The sequence below is a fragment of the Zea mays genome, chromosome 2 (genome assembly GCF_902167145.1).
Source record: "Zea mays cultivar B73 chromosome 2, Zm-B73-REFERENCE-NAM-5.0, whole genome shotgun sequence".
In the NCBI taxonomy this organism is placed as follows: domain Eukaryota; kingdom Viridiplantae; phylum Streptophyta; class Magnoliopsida; order Poales; family Poaceae; genus Zea; species Zea mays.
Window position 1 is genome coordinate 226,274,104 of NC_050097.1, and position 14,483 is coordinate 226,288,586.

The 14,483-nt window shown below is 47.8% G+C and overlaps 1 protein-coding gene across 1 annotated transcript; it reads right to left on the minus strand.

Annotated features, from left to right (window-relative positions):
• Nucleotides 1-266: 266 nt before the first annotated feature.
• AP-17 (AP-2 complex subunit sigma) lies at nt 267-6,420 on the minus strand. Its single transcript, NM_001368110.1, has 6 exons — nt 6,215-6,420; nt 6,015-6,113; nt 5,866-5,916; nt 1,977-2,150; nt 1,521-1,580; nt 267-641 (listed from the first exon to the last, which is right to left on the minus strand). The coding sequence occupies exons 1-6, from the start codon at nt 6,215-6,217 to the stop codon at nt 600-602; spliced, it is 429 nt and encodes a 142-aa protein (NP_001355039.1). The 5' UTR covers nt 6,218-6,420; the 3' UTR covers nt 267-599.
• Between the last annotated feature and the right edge of the window lie 8,063 nt (nt 6,421-14,483).

A 14,483-nucleotide genomic window follows, 5' to 3' on the forward strand; every position in this document is an offset into this window, starting at 1 on the left:
CGTTTTTTCGTGAAATTCGTTGTTTTTCAAAAGATGATGAATGATTTTTTCAAAATAGAAATAAATATATATTATAAAAATACCCAAAAAATATTTAGTTTTTACAATATTTTTCTTGATTTTTAAAGAAAATAAAAAAAATAAATTTTAAACGAAAAAATAAAAAGCACCAGAGAAACCGATCTTAGACATGGCCAGGAACAGAAAAAAAATACCGGTTCTCATAAATTCTAAGAGCTAGTTTGGTGACAAGGCAATTGAAGATCTATGATTGAGAAAATTCCTTGCCAGCCCTATAATTGATAGGCCCACTGCAGCTGCAGCTGGTCGGCACTGCAAACATAGTCGCACGAATAACGCGCTGTTTTGTCTTTTTCATTTTCACTGCAGAGGGGAACGAAATAATTGCTGGGAAATTATTATGTTTTCGAAGGTACGTTTATAATGTACTCATGCTAGCTACTACTACCATTCTTTCGAGTGACAGCATGGGCATCACGCTGTCAGCCGGAACGAACCAGGAGAGCAAATGTAAAACACCTGAAACGAATAATACAAATTGGAATACAACACACGCGGCAGCATCTTCCTGGTCTTCGTCATTCCAGCTTCTCCAGTTCACCCATTCGCTCAATTATTGCCTGAAAAAAATGAAAGAGGTGTTGATCATCTTAATTCGTTATCTATGCTTAGTAAACGAACAAAAAAGAGACCGCACTCAGATATCCTGAGGACTGTTTGTAATAATTTTGAATGGGTCAATCAATATCCTAATTCTTACTAATAACCATACAAAAAAATATTATCCAATAATCTCTACAGAAGGTACAATGTTGGTTATCTACATTTCAGCTCAGTGCTCAGTGCTCACTGAAACATACCTAAGTGTAGTGAAACCAACATTCTAGAGCTTCTTACATCAAGGTGAAACTGAACATTCAGAGATATCAAGGGGAAGTAATGAAGTGTACAGCCGAAGCAGTGTACATGGCATTTCTCCTCTCAGCTTTCTGTTCCGTTCTTTGTATTGTACATGGCATTTCTGGTTTCTTGTAATGAGTAATGACTACGCAGTTAACGCCCTGTACCTAATATTCTTTATCAGTGCAATAGCATGCAGACGCAACTCTCCAGCAAGTTCGGGAAAAAAATACTTGTTCTGGTTATGTGTTACTGGTTAGAGTGGAGAACAAAGCCACATCAACAACTAGGTCTGAAAAATGGAAATAACAAAATCTAGAAAAACAAAACAATGTTGGACCTTAATGTATTTAGTTTTACTCCACTCTAATGCATTTTTTCCATCAACTGAATTAAGAAAGCAGTTAAGTAAATGTAACCCGATCATCAGTTCTGACGTGTCGCAAGCAAAATTCCAAAGAGCTAGCTCAGAAATAAAGACAGCTAAACCAGGGACAGCAGAAACTGTGACATACATTTATCATACACAGAAACTGTATATGTATGATACTGTTGGTTCTGGCAAAAAATACTACAAAAAAGACAGAAAATTATGTTACCTTTTTGCTTGTTTCTTGCAGCTCCCCAGCAAGAATAAATTCATCTAGTATCAGGTAAACCTTCAAGGTAAACAGAAAAATAAGGATCACTAATTTTACAACTATTGATAGCATCATAGACAGAGGTTCATAAAAGGCGTAACTACGTGTTTGGTTTTTAGTCTGCTGATCCTGAAAAACTATTTATTGCCACCCAGATGAAACCATATGAAAATGTGAACTATTACTTGCAATATTAAATCTGAACTAGTTATTGTTAGCACTAGTCTGATACGAGTATGGTACAAAGCAACACAAGATACATGTGTGGAGATTTTTTTAGGGGGGTAGAGAAGAGTATAAACAACTTCACTGGTTAATCAAACCGTATGTTTCATGGAAAACCCAAAGATGGATCACAATTGTGCTACAAGCAAAGAATATTATAAGGTAACAAGGAAAAGAAAGAATCTGTACCTTGTGAAAATTAAACACTAAATCGAGCTCACAAACATTGCTAAAGAAATGGTCCAATATCTCGACAAACAAGTGAATGCATTCCAAGTATGCCAATTCATTATCAGTTATGTCCACACATATTGAAAAAAACAGTCCAGCATATCTCCTGTAGATAACTTTGTGTGTGCGAAACTGCATAAGAAAAATTACAGATTAGTACCAAAAGTCAAAGTAATAGAAGAATTCAGAACTCAGTGGTTAGGTCCACATGGTCCAATAATAATAAATATTTTAGTCAGAGATAGATTTTATAGAGTCCACTACAAGGTAGTATAACACTAATTCATGCAGTAGTCATATTGAAAGCTTCAAAACTAACCTGCTACAACAACAATAACAAGGAAGTCTTTTAGTCCAAGCAAGTTGGTATAGACTAGAGTTGAGGTTCAGGCATGTGGATAATTGTTTTCCATACGCTTCAAGGCTAAATCTTTAGGCACATTCTAACCAAGTCTCCTTTTACTAACTCTCCTCATGTAAACATCAGTCTTCTCCTATCTCTCTTACCATTACTACCGTATCTTAGAATCTCACTATGCACTGGTGCCTCTATATATCTCTACTGGACATGTCCAAATTATCTCAACTAGTGTTGAATAAGTTTTTTTTTCCAATTGGTGCTAGTCCTAGCTTATCATATACATATCATGCGTTCCGAACTTGATACCTTCTTATATGGCCACAAATCCAACGCAATAAATGCATTTCCACAATAATTATCTGCTATACATGTAATCTTTTTTATATCAACATTTTGGACCATACAACATAGCATGTCTAATCATCATCGATCATCCTATAAAGCTTTCCTTTTAGCTTCTGTGGTACTCTCATCACATATAACATCAGATGCTTGACACAATTTCATCCACCTTGCTTTGATTCTATGGCTAACATCTTCATCAATATCCATGGTCTCTCTAAAGCATTGATCCTAAATATCAAAATGTATCTTTTCTGGGCACTACTTAACCTTTCAAGGATAATCGACCTGAGTAGTTTGTGGAGAGCAGATGCACCACATGCTATTCTCCTTTGCCACCGACTATAAGTCTGTAACCCTACGGACATATGACTAGCACTCTCAAATACACATGCATCAGCGTGAGCATGGAAATTTGATATGACAGGCTCATGGTTATAACTTAGATGAAAAGAAAGAGATGTGCTTAGAAGCGTAAAATTTTCTCAGTCATCAATAATTCTATCATCAACATAGAACACGGCCTACCACACCAGATACTATCTCCAGACTACGGTAGTGTGCTTTTTGCCCAAGGAATATTAGATATAGTGAATATCACACAATAAGAAATGAAAAGTACTTATAGTTTTTTTCACATGACTTTAATTTTTTTCAATCTTTTTAAATCAGACATCATGATAGACTCCATTTGCTATCTCCTTCTCCCCCTGAAATTAATAAATGAAACATTATGAAAACAAACAGAAGTTACTCATGTTAAATATGTCCCTGTATGTATATCTAGTATTCATGAATATCGTGTTGCCTGATCAATAGTCCTCAAATTTGATCAACTTTAGGAAGACAAGCAAGTTGCCAACAATACCTTCAAATAGCAAAGTAACAGGTTGATGCAATAGACCAAGAACACAATAATGTTGGATAACGAGATGTATTCTCAAATCAACCTAATAGGCATTAGGTAATAGCCTTGATAAAAAAAATATGGTAAGACTGATTGAAAGAATTTATTATAACAACAAAGATCATGCACTCTGCTCACATAACTCAACGTCTGTAAATTTACTCTTAGATTCCCCATTCTGAACCACATAATCACTTCCGTGTAACCAATATTTACAACACAAGTCCTTAGTTCTCGATCAGCATCTCAGATATCTGCTCGACTCCCACACTCTGCTGTCATGGGCATCATAGGGAGTGGTCACTCATGGGGGCCGCACCTATGCGCGCCAAAAGCGAGAGGCCGCAGGGGGCGCTGGCAGCAGCGCGCGCAAGGAAGGCATGGCAAAGGAAAGCACGCGCAAGGAAGGCATAGCAAAGGAAAGCGCGCGCAAGGAAGGCATGGCAAAGGAAAGTGTGACTGATTTGGTGGCTAAATTGATAGACCTAAATTGTAGGGGAGATAATTCCAATTAGTCACTTGCCTAATTAGTGGTTGCCTAGTTGGTCAACCGGTGGCCTATATATAGGCCTGTACGCAGGAGACAAAGGAATAAGGAATATATTATCAAACCAATCTCTCTCTCTTGCAATGACTCTCAAGCGCCTATGGCTGCTACCCTAGAACCAAGCCTGCGGCAGAGAGTATAACCTCGCCGGAGAAGACAGCTATCCCCATGGACCATGATAGCTGGTATCAGAACCAGGTTATCCTCACCACCACCAGCCGCCCATCCCTCACCACCACCAGCCGCCGCGCCATCAGCCGCCGCAACGCCCTCCCACCCGCCCTCTCCAACTCCAGATGCATTCACTCGGCTCGAAGAGAGTTTTCGCCGTTTCGCAGAGCAGTGGGATCAGTTCGTTGTGATGTTCCACCGCTACAAGGAGAAGACAGAGAAGAAACTCCAAGCAGCGGTGTGGCTTCAGACGGTAGCGCGAGGGTTCCTGGCACGCCGCCAGGTACAGTCCCTTCGTGGGGAGAAGCACCTTGTTGTGGCCTCCAGGGCCACCCCACGGCCGTCATCACATGAGCAGGTCCTAGTGCGCCTGCAAGCCGCAGTGCGCGGCTTCCTTGTTAGGCGGGCGGTGCGGAAGCTGCACATGCTAATCAGCTCATCGCTGCACCAACTCGCAGCCTGCGCGCCCAACCATCAGGTCTCGTCTATACTTTTTGACCCCCCTGCAGAAGTCGAGATCTGGGTATGCAGCCCCCCTGCACGGCCAAAGAGGGTCGTCTCCTTCATTCGGGCACCTGCCTTGGTGCTGGACAGACCCAACATAAGAACGGGCTAGTTCCTCCACCTTTCATCCAACGTGAAGGCCGCAGTTCAGCTCTTTCCTTGGGATCCAGGAGGACATAGTGCAGTTCAAATTAATATTTTAGTTCCACAACTATTTTGTATTTTCGTCTTAAATAATAAAGGTAAGCCGAGATCTAAAAGGCTTAACCTTAAGTCGTGTCAGGTAAGTCTATGGCAGCTCGAGGACGAGCTGGTCCTCAAGGGAGGGGGAGATGTCATGGGCATCATAGGGAGCGGTCACTCATGTGGGGCCGCACCTATGCGCGCCAAAAGCGATAGGCCGCAGGGGGCACTGGCAGCAGCGCGCGCAAGGAAGGCATGGCAAAGGAAAGCGCGCGCAAGGAAGGCATGGCAAAGGAAAGTGACTAATTTGGTGGCTAAATTGATAGACCTAAATTGTAGGGGAGATAATTCCAATTAGTCACTTGCCTAATTAGTGGTTGCCTAGTTGGTCAACCGGTGGCCTATATATAGGCATGTACGCAGGAGACAAAGGAATAAGGAATATATTATCAAACCAATATCTCTCTTGCAATGACTCTCAAGCGTCTAGGGCTGCTACCCTGAACCAAGCCTGCGGCAGAGGGTATAACCTCGCCGGAGAAGACAGTTATCCCCATGGACCGAAGGTCCATGACAGCACTCTGCTCACACCAATATTTCCTTAATTCCTTTACAACATGTCCCCGATAGCAGTTGCAAACAAAACAAGTGTCCGTCCCTACGTTCCCACTGAATCCACCTCCCATAACTTCAACTACACGATGCCACGATCTTCATAACCACTTCTATCACAAATTCCCATAGATAAAACCTCATAGCCCCTCTCATATTCAGATTCAGAAGTTGCAAAATATGATATGAAGAATTTAGAGGGAATAAGGAACACGATTACCTCGACGAAGTTGGTGAACTTAGGGTCCCGATTGACCACGAGCCGGTGTACCTGCAAACCAGCAAGAAACCAAATCAAGAAAAGGAGAAAACAGAACAGAAAATCAAGAACCGAGCCGAACCAGCACCACTGATTCGTACGTCTCTTACCTCGTATTCAACCTTGTGCTTTTCCGAGTCCTCGAGCGGGACGTAATACTTGGCCAGTCGAGTCTTCCCCTGCCGGTTCTGCAGCAGGATGAAGCGGATCTGCGCCGCCCCAACCCAAGAACACGGAAATGTTAGTCAGATCCGATTGGATGCTAACCGTGAGAGCGCGTGGACAGTCGAATCGATTGGGCGCGAGTTACCATGCCGCAATCAGATCGATAATCCTGCAAGGTCTCGGGTTGATCCGGTCAGCAATTCGGACCGGGTAGAGAAGCAGGAACGCCGGCCGTGGTTTTCCGGTCACCTGTGGCGCTGACAGATGAGCTGATTGCTATTTTGGGTTTATGGAATGTGGTTCTATTTTCTCTCATCTTCAACATGGGCTTCTACATTATGCAACTTTTTTTATTCTTTTGTTTTTCTCCGTTTGACATTTCAAAGCTACCTTTTGCTTATGAAATTGCTCGCACGTTATTAAGGGGGTGGTTGGTATCATAGTTTCATCAAGATCTGATGTTGGACGCTGGTTATAAATAAATATTAAATATAGTCTAATTATTAAACTAATTATATAATATTTTTCAAAACTGGTTTATAAAAACTGGGTGATTCCAAACATAATATTTTATGTCCTAATTTATAGAAATTGGCTAATTTCTTAACAAGAAGCTAGCATTGCATTGTCTTCCATTGCTAAACCACTTTTTGCTTGTTTAATTACATCATGTTCTTTTGATTTCACAGATTTTATTTTTATTATCACTGTTTTTAGAAATAAAGAAAGAGTGGCTAGTCACTGTGCATCTAAAAACTAAAAACTCACACTCACCCAGTTTTTAAAATAAAACAGTTTCTAGGAACCGAAGATAAAAAAAATGGTATAAAAACTAGAATGCTTCCAAACATACCCTAAAAGCCTTTAGTCTATTCGCCGATATGGTGCTACATTAAACATCTACTAATTATGAATTAATTAGCTTAATAAATTCGTCTCATCGTTTAGTCTTTCATCTATGTAATTTATTTTATAATTAAACTATATTTAAACTTATAATTAAGATTCAAACTTTAAACTTTAGTCTAGGGAACTAAACACCACTAAATAGAAAAAGGAATCACCTCTAGCGGCTAGCCCAAAAAAATGTTAGGAATAAAAAAAGGCATCAAGGGCACATCTTTTATGCAAAAAAAAGAGTAAAATTGTGCGTAAGTGGGGGTCAAACCTTGGTTGTTGGCTCCGTATTTATACCAACCTAACCAACAGAATACACATATTTTATATTTTATTAAACAAAGTCTACTCGTGTAATATATAGAAACTATAGCAATGCACGGGTATCTGACTATTAACTATTAAGAAGAAAATCACCACTTCTAATTGAATAAAACATGGACTACAAACGCATAAACAACCACATCATCTGCGAATTCGTATCCACACAAATTTTCATGCTCATGCCATTCATTTCAGTTAAGTGGAGACACAATAAAATACTAAAATAATAGTATTGTACATGCTGACTTCACATATCAAGGATCTAGTAAACCTACGGAAAACACATTCATCCGAAGTCAAGGATCCAGTAACAACCCCATCCTTGTGAGATAATTGTGCATCTGCATATGCACAATCAAGTGATCAATACCTCGAATCAGGAAAACTGAATAATCTTTCCCTAGGAGTTTGCTCGGTTTTTTCAACAAGACACATCATCTCGCAAAAGGAAGGTGTGCGTGTGGTAGCTGGCTACAGAAACACAAAGAAGGGAGGCAGAGGCACGTACCAATAGATATTCACAAAGCACGAGGCACATAACGAAGCCTAGTTTTTTAGCCCAACACGAACCTGACCCGACACGATTTATGTGGGCTCGGGCCCAGCCCGAAAACCGTGACGAGCTCGACAACTTTCTTGGCCTGTTGGGCTAGCCCAGGCACAATCCAGTGGCTGGCGAGCTTGAAAATCGGCCCCTACAATTCCAGTAGCAGGCCGGCCCACCCCAGTCTCCACTCCCCGTGCCTAGGCAGCCCACAACCATGCCCCACTCCCCACCCCACTCCCAGCGTCACGCCACACATCGCATCCATGATAAGCGCCCCCAGCTAACCCTAACGTGTCGCGCCTCTCAGTCTCACATTCTCGGTTCTCACTCATGCCTCTTGCCCTCTCGGTCTCTCCGCTCTCGTCGTCTCTGGAACACTTGCCGACCGACGGTGACTCCACCCTCCGTCGACCGCTAACCAGCACTTCGGCGCCTTCATGGACCTGTCCTCCTCCTCCCTCTCGGTCTCGGTTTACGGTACCCCCACCTCGAAGGCGACGGCTCCGAGTCCCCGACGTACTGGTGTAGTGGTGTTCGTGCTCCGGCTCCTCCTGTCCTCCCCATCTCTACCTCGACCTCAAAGGCATCAACGACGCGAACCGGTTCTCCGGATCTGCTCCTCATCGGTGAAGGTAAGGTAACTTTCTTAAACTGTAACCCTAACTTATTCTAGTTGTCTAGATCTTGTTTGATTTGCTCCTGATCTGCTTATTCCCGTGCAAGTGTTTGTCGTGTGTTGTCTTGATCCGTGAGGAACCAGTGCGCGTTAGCTCCATCTCCACGGAGAGTCGGCGACAGAACTAGGGTTCCCGATCTACTGCTAACGACGACATCATTTCTGTGTCCAACACAAAGGTAACCTGATCTGCTCAGTCATGACATGTTGTGCTTGTTGTGTGATGAACCAGTGTTTCTTGGAAACCCTAACTTATTCTTGATGTCCAGATCTGATCTGATTTACTCCTAATCTACTTATTCCCTTCTTCCTTTGCAAGTCTTCCCCGTGAGTTGACTTGATTCGTGAGGAACCGGTGCTCTAGAACTGGTGCTCTAGATCTACTGCTAACGGCGGTGTCATCTCTGTGTCCGACACAGAGGTAACCTGATCTGCTTGGTAATGAGCTATAATGCTTGCTATGTGATGAACTGGTGTTTCTTGAAAACCCTAACTTATTCTTGATGTCCAGATCTAGTCTGATTTCCTCTTGTAACTTATGTTAACTGATGTCTATAACATATGTGTTAACTGATGCTTAACTGTGTTAACATATGTATTAACTGGTTCTTGACATATCTGTTTATTGATGCTTGTAATTGGTCTTGATAATTTATGCTTAACTATGTTAACTTATGCTTGCCATATGTGTTTAACCGATGTCCTGTCTGGTTGTGAACTTGTAATCTTTTCTTAAGTACCGGAGGGATATTGTGAATTTGTGATTTGTCGTGCTCGGGCTAGCACGGGCTCCTTCATGGGTCATGCTTTTCGGGCCAGCTTGGCACAATCGGGCTTGTGCAATGGTGTGCTCGTGCAGCGAGTGGAACTCATCGGGCGGCACGATTCGGCCCGGTTAAGGGTTCGAGCTTAACAGTGTTGGGCTCAAACGGGCCGGACCAGGACGTGCCGCCTGTTTGGACATCTATACACGTACCAGGTCCCATGGCTCGCACTTGGGATGACCTCGTGTCGCCACCTCTAGATCCGTTCCAGGCGCCACAGTGCCACAGGGAGTCAACCGCCAGTGCCTTGATCTAGCTAGCCCATGGCCTCCGGCGCCATACCATCGCAGTGTGTCGCCCTGTTGGCACCTCCCTGGATGGCCTCCTCCAAGCGTCGGATCCTAATCACCTCGATCGATGAGGACGAGTGGAGGAGCCGTGGGCTAAAAAAGAGGAGCCACCGCAACGGCAAGCTCCGACCTTGGCCCGCTTGAACGAGCTAGGAAGAAACAGAGCGCCATACGAGCCTTGCATGCAGTCAGCCATGCTTCACTTCAACTATCAGACGTGGACAAATTGTAGCGCTACATACCCTGGACTACATGCATTAAATAACCGGATATAGGGGTAGATATATCCTTTTTACACTGAAAAGTTATGCTATTTAACCCAATATATCCCGCTGTATCACGATTTATCCCGATATTTGCAAGTTTGAGAAGGGTGGAGATAAACTTTGTATCCCTCTATTTAAAACTATGATTGGAACCCATTGAATTGGAGAAACACATGAGAAAGTGGGCCTCTTGGGCTAGGCGGCTGGGCCTCTTGGTTCGTTACATGGGCTGAGTCAAATACATGGTATAAGCAAGACGACGAGAGGGTATACATAGGAGGAGAGCAATAACATCGGTATCTCGGTGTTTCGGTTTAGTTCAAGCCAAAAACCGACACCGCTACTGAATACCAAAATTCATGGATACAAAAACCAAAACTAAACCCAACTATTGAAAAAACTGACATTTTGGTTCGATTTTCAGTTTATAGTAAAAATGTCCAATCCTAATATATATACTTGTGGAGTACGACATCGAAGGCGGAGAATGCGACAGCTGGGGCGAGATGAGGCCATTCATCGGGGACATCTCATGATGCACAAAACTCTCTAATTATAGTAGTAGATAGGAAAGACAATTTTACCCAAGGATTTGGATATTTGTTGGATATCCGACTCAACAGAGCCAGATATCGATACATGTTTTAACCCGTGGGTCAGACCCGAATCCGACCGAAGTCTGGCGGACACGGATTAGGATGTTACCTTCCACCCGTGGATTATCTATTGGATATTCGAAATTGACCCATAGTGTATTTTTTTGGCCTAGCCCATATTACATACCAAAGAACAAACCGTAACACCATGAACCTCACACCTAACGCTTCCAATTCCTCACTGTTAGCCGCCCCTTCTAGCCTTGCTGCTTCTTGCATTGTGCCCCTCGTGGCCCCTTCCAAGCCCCATAGGTCGCGGCACCGCTGGCAGTTGACCCTTCCAAGCTTTCTAGTTTCCTTAACCGTGGCCCGTATACCCATAATAATTCTTTTATTAAGTTTTAATTATGTATGATTGCAAATTAAGATTTTTTTATTAATTATGTTATTGAATTGTTGAAATTGACTGTGTCTATCATATCTGACAAGATCCGAAAATCGATAGGTATAGACATGGATATAAATTTCTATACGCAAGTGGGGTCGCACGCGGATATTAGTTGCGACCAAAGATATGCTTGCGGACAAATATTTAATCGGTTGTCATTCCTAGTGATAGAGATAAGTTAAATTATATAATTGTCGGGGACCATAATTAGGGGTACCCTCAAGACTCTTAATTCTCAGCTGGTAACCCCCATCAGCATAAAGCTGCAAAGGCCTGATGGGTGCGATTAGTCAGGGATCAGTCCATTCGAGTGATTTGATCATGCCTCGCCCGAGCCTAGCCTCGGACAAGGGCAGCCGACCCCGGAGGATTTCCGTCTCGCCCGAGGCCCCCCTCCAACGGCGGACACATCTCCGGCTCGCCCGAGGCCCTGCCTTCGCTAAGAAGCAACCCTGACTAAATCGCCGCACCGACCGACCAAATCGCAGGAGCATTTAATGCAAAGGTGGCCTGACACCTTTATCCTGACGCACGCCCCCCGGCAGAGCCGAAGTGACCGTTGTCACTTCACCGCTCCACTGACCGGCCTGACAGAAGGACAGCGCCGCCTGCGCCACTCCGACTACAGTGCCATTTGACAGAGTGAGACTGACAGGCAGTCAGGCCCTGCCAAAGGCACCATAGGAAGCTCCGCTCCGCCCGACCCAGGGCTCGGACTCGGGCTAAGTCCCGGAAGACGGCGAACTCCGCTTCGCCCGACCCAGGGCTCGGACTCGGGCTAAGACCCGGAAGACAGCGAACTCCGCTCCGCCCGACCTAGGGCTCGGACTCGGGCTAAGTCCCGGAAGATGGCGAACTCCGCTCCGCCCGACCCAGGGCTCGGACTCGGGCTAAGACCCGGAAGACGGCGAACTCCGCTCCGCCCGACCCAGGGCTCGGACTCGGGCTCAGCCCCAGAAGACGACGAACTCCGCTTCGCCCGACCCCAGGGCTCGGACTCCGCCCTGGCCTCTGCCGAACGACCTCCGCCTCGCCCGACCTAGGGGCTCGGACTCGGCCTCGGCCATGGAAGACAGACTCGACCTCGGCTTCGGAGGAGCCTCCACGTCGCCCAACCTAGGGCGCAGGCCAGCCACGTCAACAGGAAGCGCCATCATCACCCTACCCCGAGCTGACTCGGGCCGCAGAGAACAAGACCGGTGTCCCATCTGGCTAGCTCCGCCAGATAGGCAATGATGGCGCCCCGCATGCTCTGTGACGACGGCGGCTCTCAGCTCTCTTACGGAAGCAGGAGGATGTCAGCAAGGACCCAACTGCTCCGACAGCTGTCCCTCCGCCATGCTTCGTCGCTCCTCCGACGGCCACGACATCACACCAGCTGGGTGCCAAATTCTCTCCGGCTGCCACATCGGCATGTACTTAGGGCACTAGCTCTCCCCCGCTAGACACGTAGCACTCTGCTGCACCCCCATTGTACACCTGGATCCTCTCCTTACGTCTATAAAAGGAAGGACCAGGGCCCTCATAGAGAGGGTTGGCCGCGCGGGGACGAGGACGGGGCAGGCGCTCTCTTGGGGTCGCTCGCTTCCCTCTCCCGCGTGGACACTTGTAACCCCCTACTGCAAGCGCACCCGACCTGGGCGCGGGACGAACACGAAGGCCGCGGGATTCCCACCTCTCTCACGTCGGTCTCTGGCCGCCTCGCTCCTTTCCCCCCTTCGCGCTCGCCCATGCGCTCGACCCATCTGGGCTGGGGCACGCGGCACTCACTCGTCGGCCCGAGGGACCCCCCCGGTCTCGAAACGCCGACAGTTGGCGCGCCAGGTAGGGGACTGCTGCGTGTTGACGAACAGCTTCCCGTCAAGCTCCAGATGGGCAGTCTCCAGCAACCTCTCCGACCCGGGACGGTGCTCCGTTTCGGGAGCCTTGAGTTCATGTCCTTCGACGGCAGCTACGACATGATACTCCTTCCACCGCCGCGCGACAACGACAATGGCGGCCGACAGCCCGCCCGCCGGCGGCGGAATCGACGACGTCTTCCCCGCGTGGTGGAAGAACAACATTCGAGCTCGCCCCGTCCTCTCCCCCGCCAATGGAGGAGGAGGCGGGGCAACCAAGGTCAAGCAGGAGGCCGCGCCTCGCCGGCTGTCGAGCGAGTCAACGTCCCCAGCGCCCCAACGGGGGGCGCGTCGGGCGTCGACCTCGCGTTTGAGACGAAGGCGAGCGTCGTCTCCCCGCGACACACCAATTCCGAGCAAGCGGACGACGCCAGCGCGCTCGCGGAGAGCTTGCAGGACGTCGCCCTCGTACCTGAGACGACGGTGCAATCAATCCCCGACGTGACTTCATCGCCGCTCGACGACCAAAAGGTACCAACTGATCCCCATCCTACGTCATTTGGACTCAGCCTCAACTTGCCTAGCGACCTCGCTTTGGCGGGCGCCCCCGTAGAGGCAAGTTCAAACCCTCTGGGGTTTCGCATGCGGTCGCCTTGGGACCGGCTGACGGACGTCTCGACCTACGGGCCCTCTGTGTCCGAGGAAGATGACGACCCCAACATCTGTTGGGATTTCTCTGGACTTGGCAACCCCAGTGCCATGCGGGACTTCATGACCGCATGTGACTACTGCCTCTCCGACTGTTCCGACGGTAGCCGCAGCCTCGACGACGAGGACTGCGGCCCAAGCCGCGAATGTTTCCGCGTTGATCTAGGGGGTCCCTCCGAAGGCAATCATCTTGGCATGCCGGAGGACGGTGATCTCCCTAGGCTGGTGCCTCGCGCTGACATCCCGCGGGAGCTAGCTGTGGTCCCCGTTCCAGCGGGGGGTCACGACCCACAGCTCGAGCAAGTCCGTGGGGCGCTGGCCAGGCTCGACGAGGGAGCAGGAGCGCTTGAGCCGATCCGCCGGGATGTCGGGCTGGCATGGGCGGGCCAACCCCCGGCCGGAGAAATACGTCACCTGCCCAAGGGTCTCCAGCACCGCGTCGCCGACGACGTCAGGGTCAGGCCGCCGCCCGCATCCAGTGGGGTCGGTCAGAACCTGGCTGCAGCAGCGGTGCTTCTCCGCGCGATGCCGGAGCCATCAACCACCGAGGGTCGGCGAATCCAGGGGGAGCTCAAGAATCTCCTGGAAGGCGCCGCGGTCCGATGGGCCGAGAGCACAGCCTCCCGAAGGCAGGGATACCCCTCGGAACCTCATGCCGCGACTTCCCGATTCATGCGGGAAGCCTCGGTCTACACCGGGCGCACACGCAACACCGCGCATGCGGCCTCGGGCCGCCTCGGCAACGAGCACCATCATCGCGACCGTCGGGCCCACCTCGACGAGAGGGTGCGCCGAGGCTATCACCCCAGGCGTGGGGGACGCTACGACAGCGGGGAGGATCGGAGTCCCTCGCCCGAACCACCCGGTCCGCAGGCCTTCAGCCGAGCCATCCGACGGGCACCGTTCCCGACCCGGTTCCGACCCCCGACTACTATCGCAAAGTACTCGGGGGAAACGAGACCGGAACTGTGGCTCGCGGACTACCGCCTGGCCTGTCAAC

Coding starts and splice junctions, on each gene's coding strand:
- AP-17 (NM_001368110.1), bottom strand. Junction 5,917..6,014: donor AGCACAAGGTTGAATACGAG/GTAAGAGACGTA, acceptor GCTGGTTTGCAG/GTACACCGGCTCGTGGTCAA. Junction 1,581..1,976: donor TAGTGTTTAATTTTCACAAG/GTACAGATTCTT, acceptor TTTACCTTGAAG/GTTTACCTGATACTAGATGA.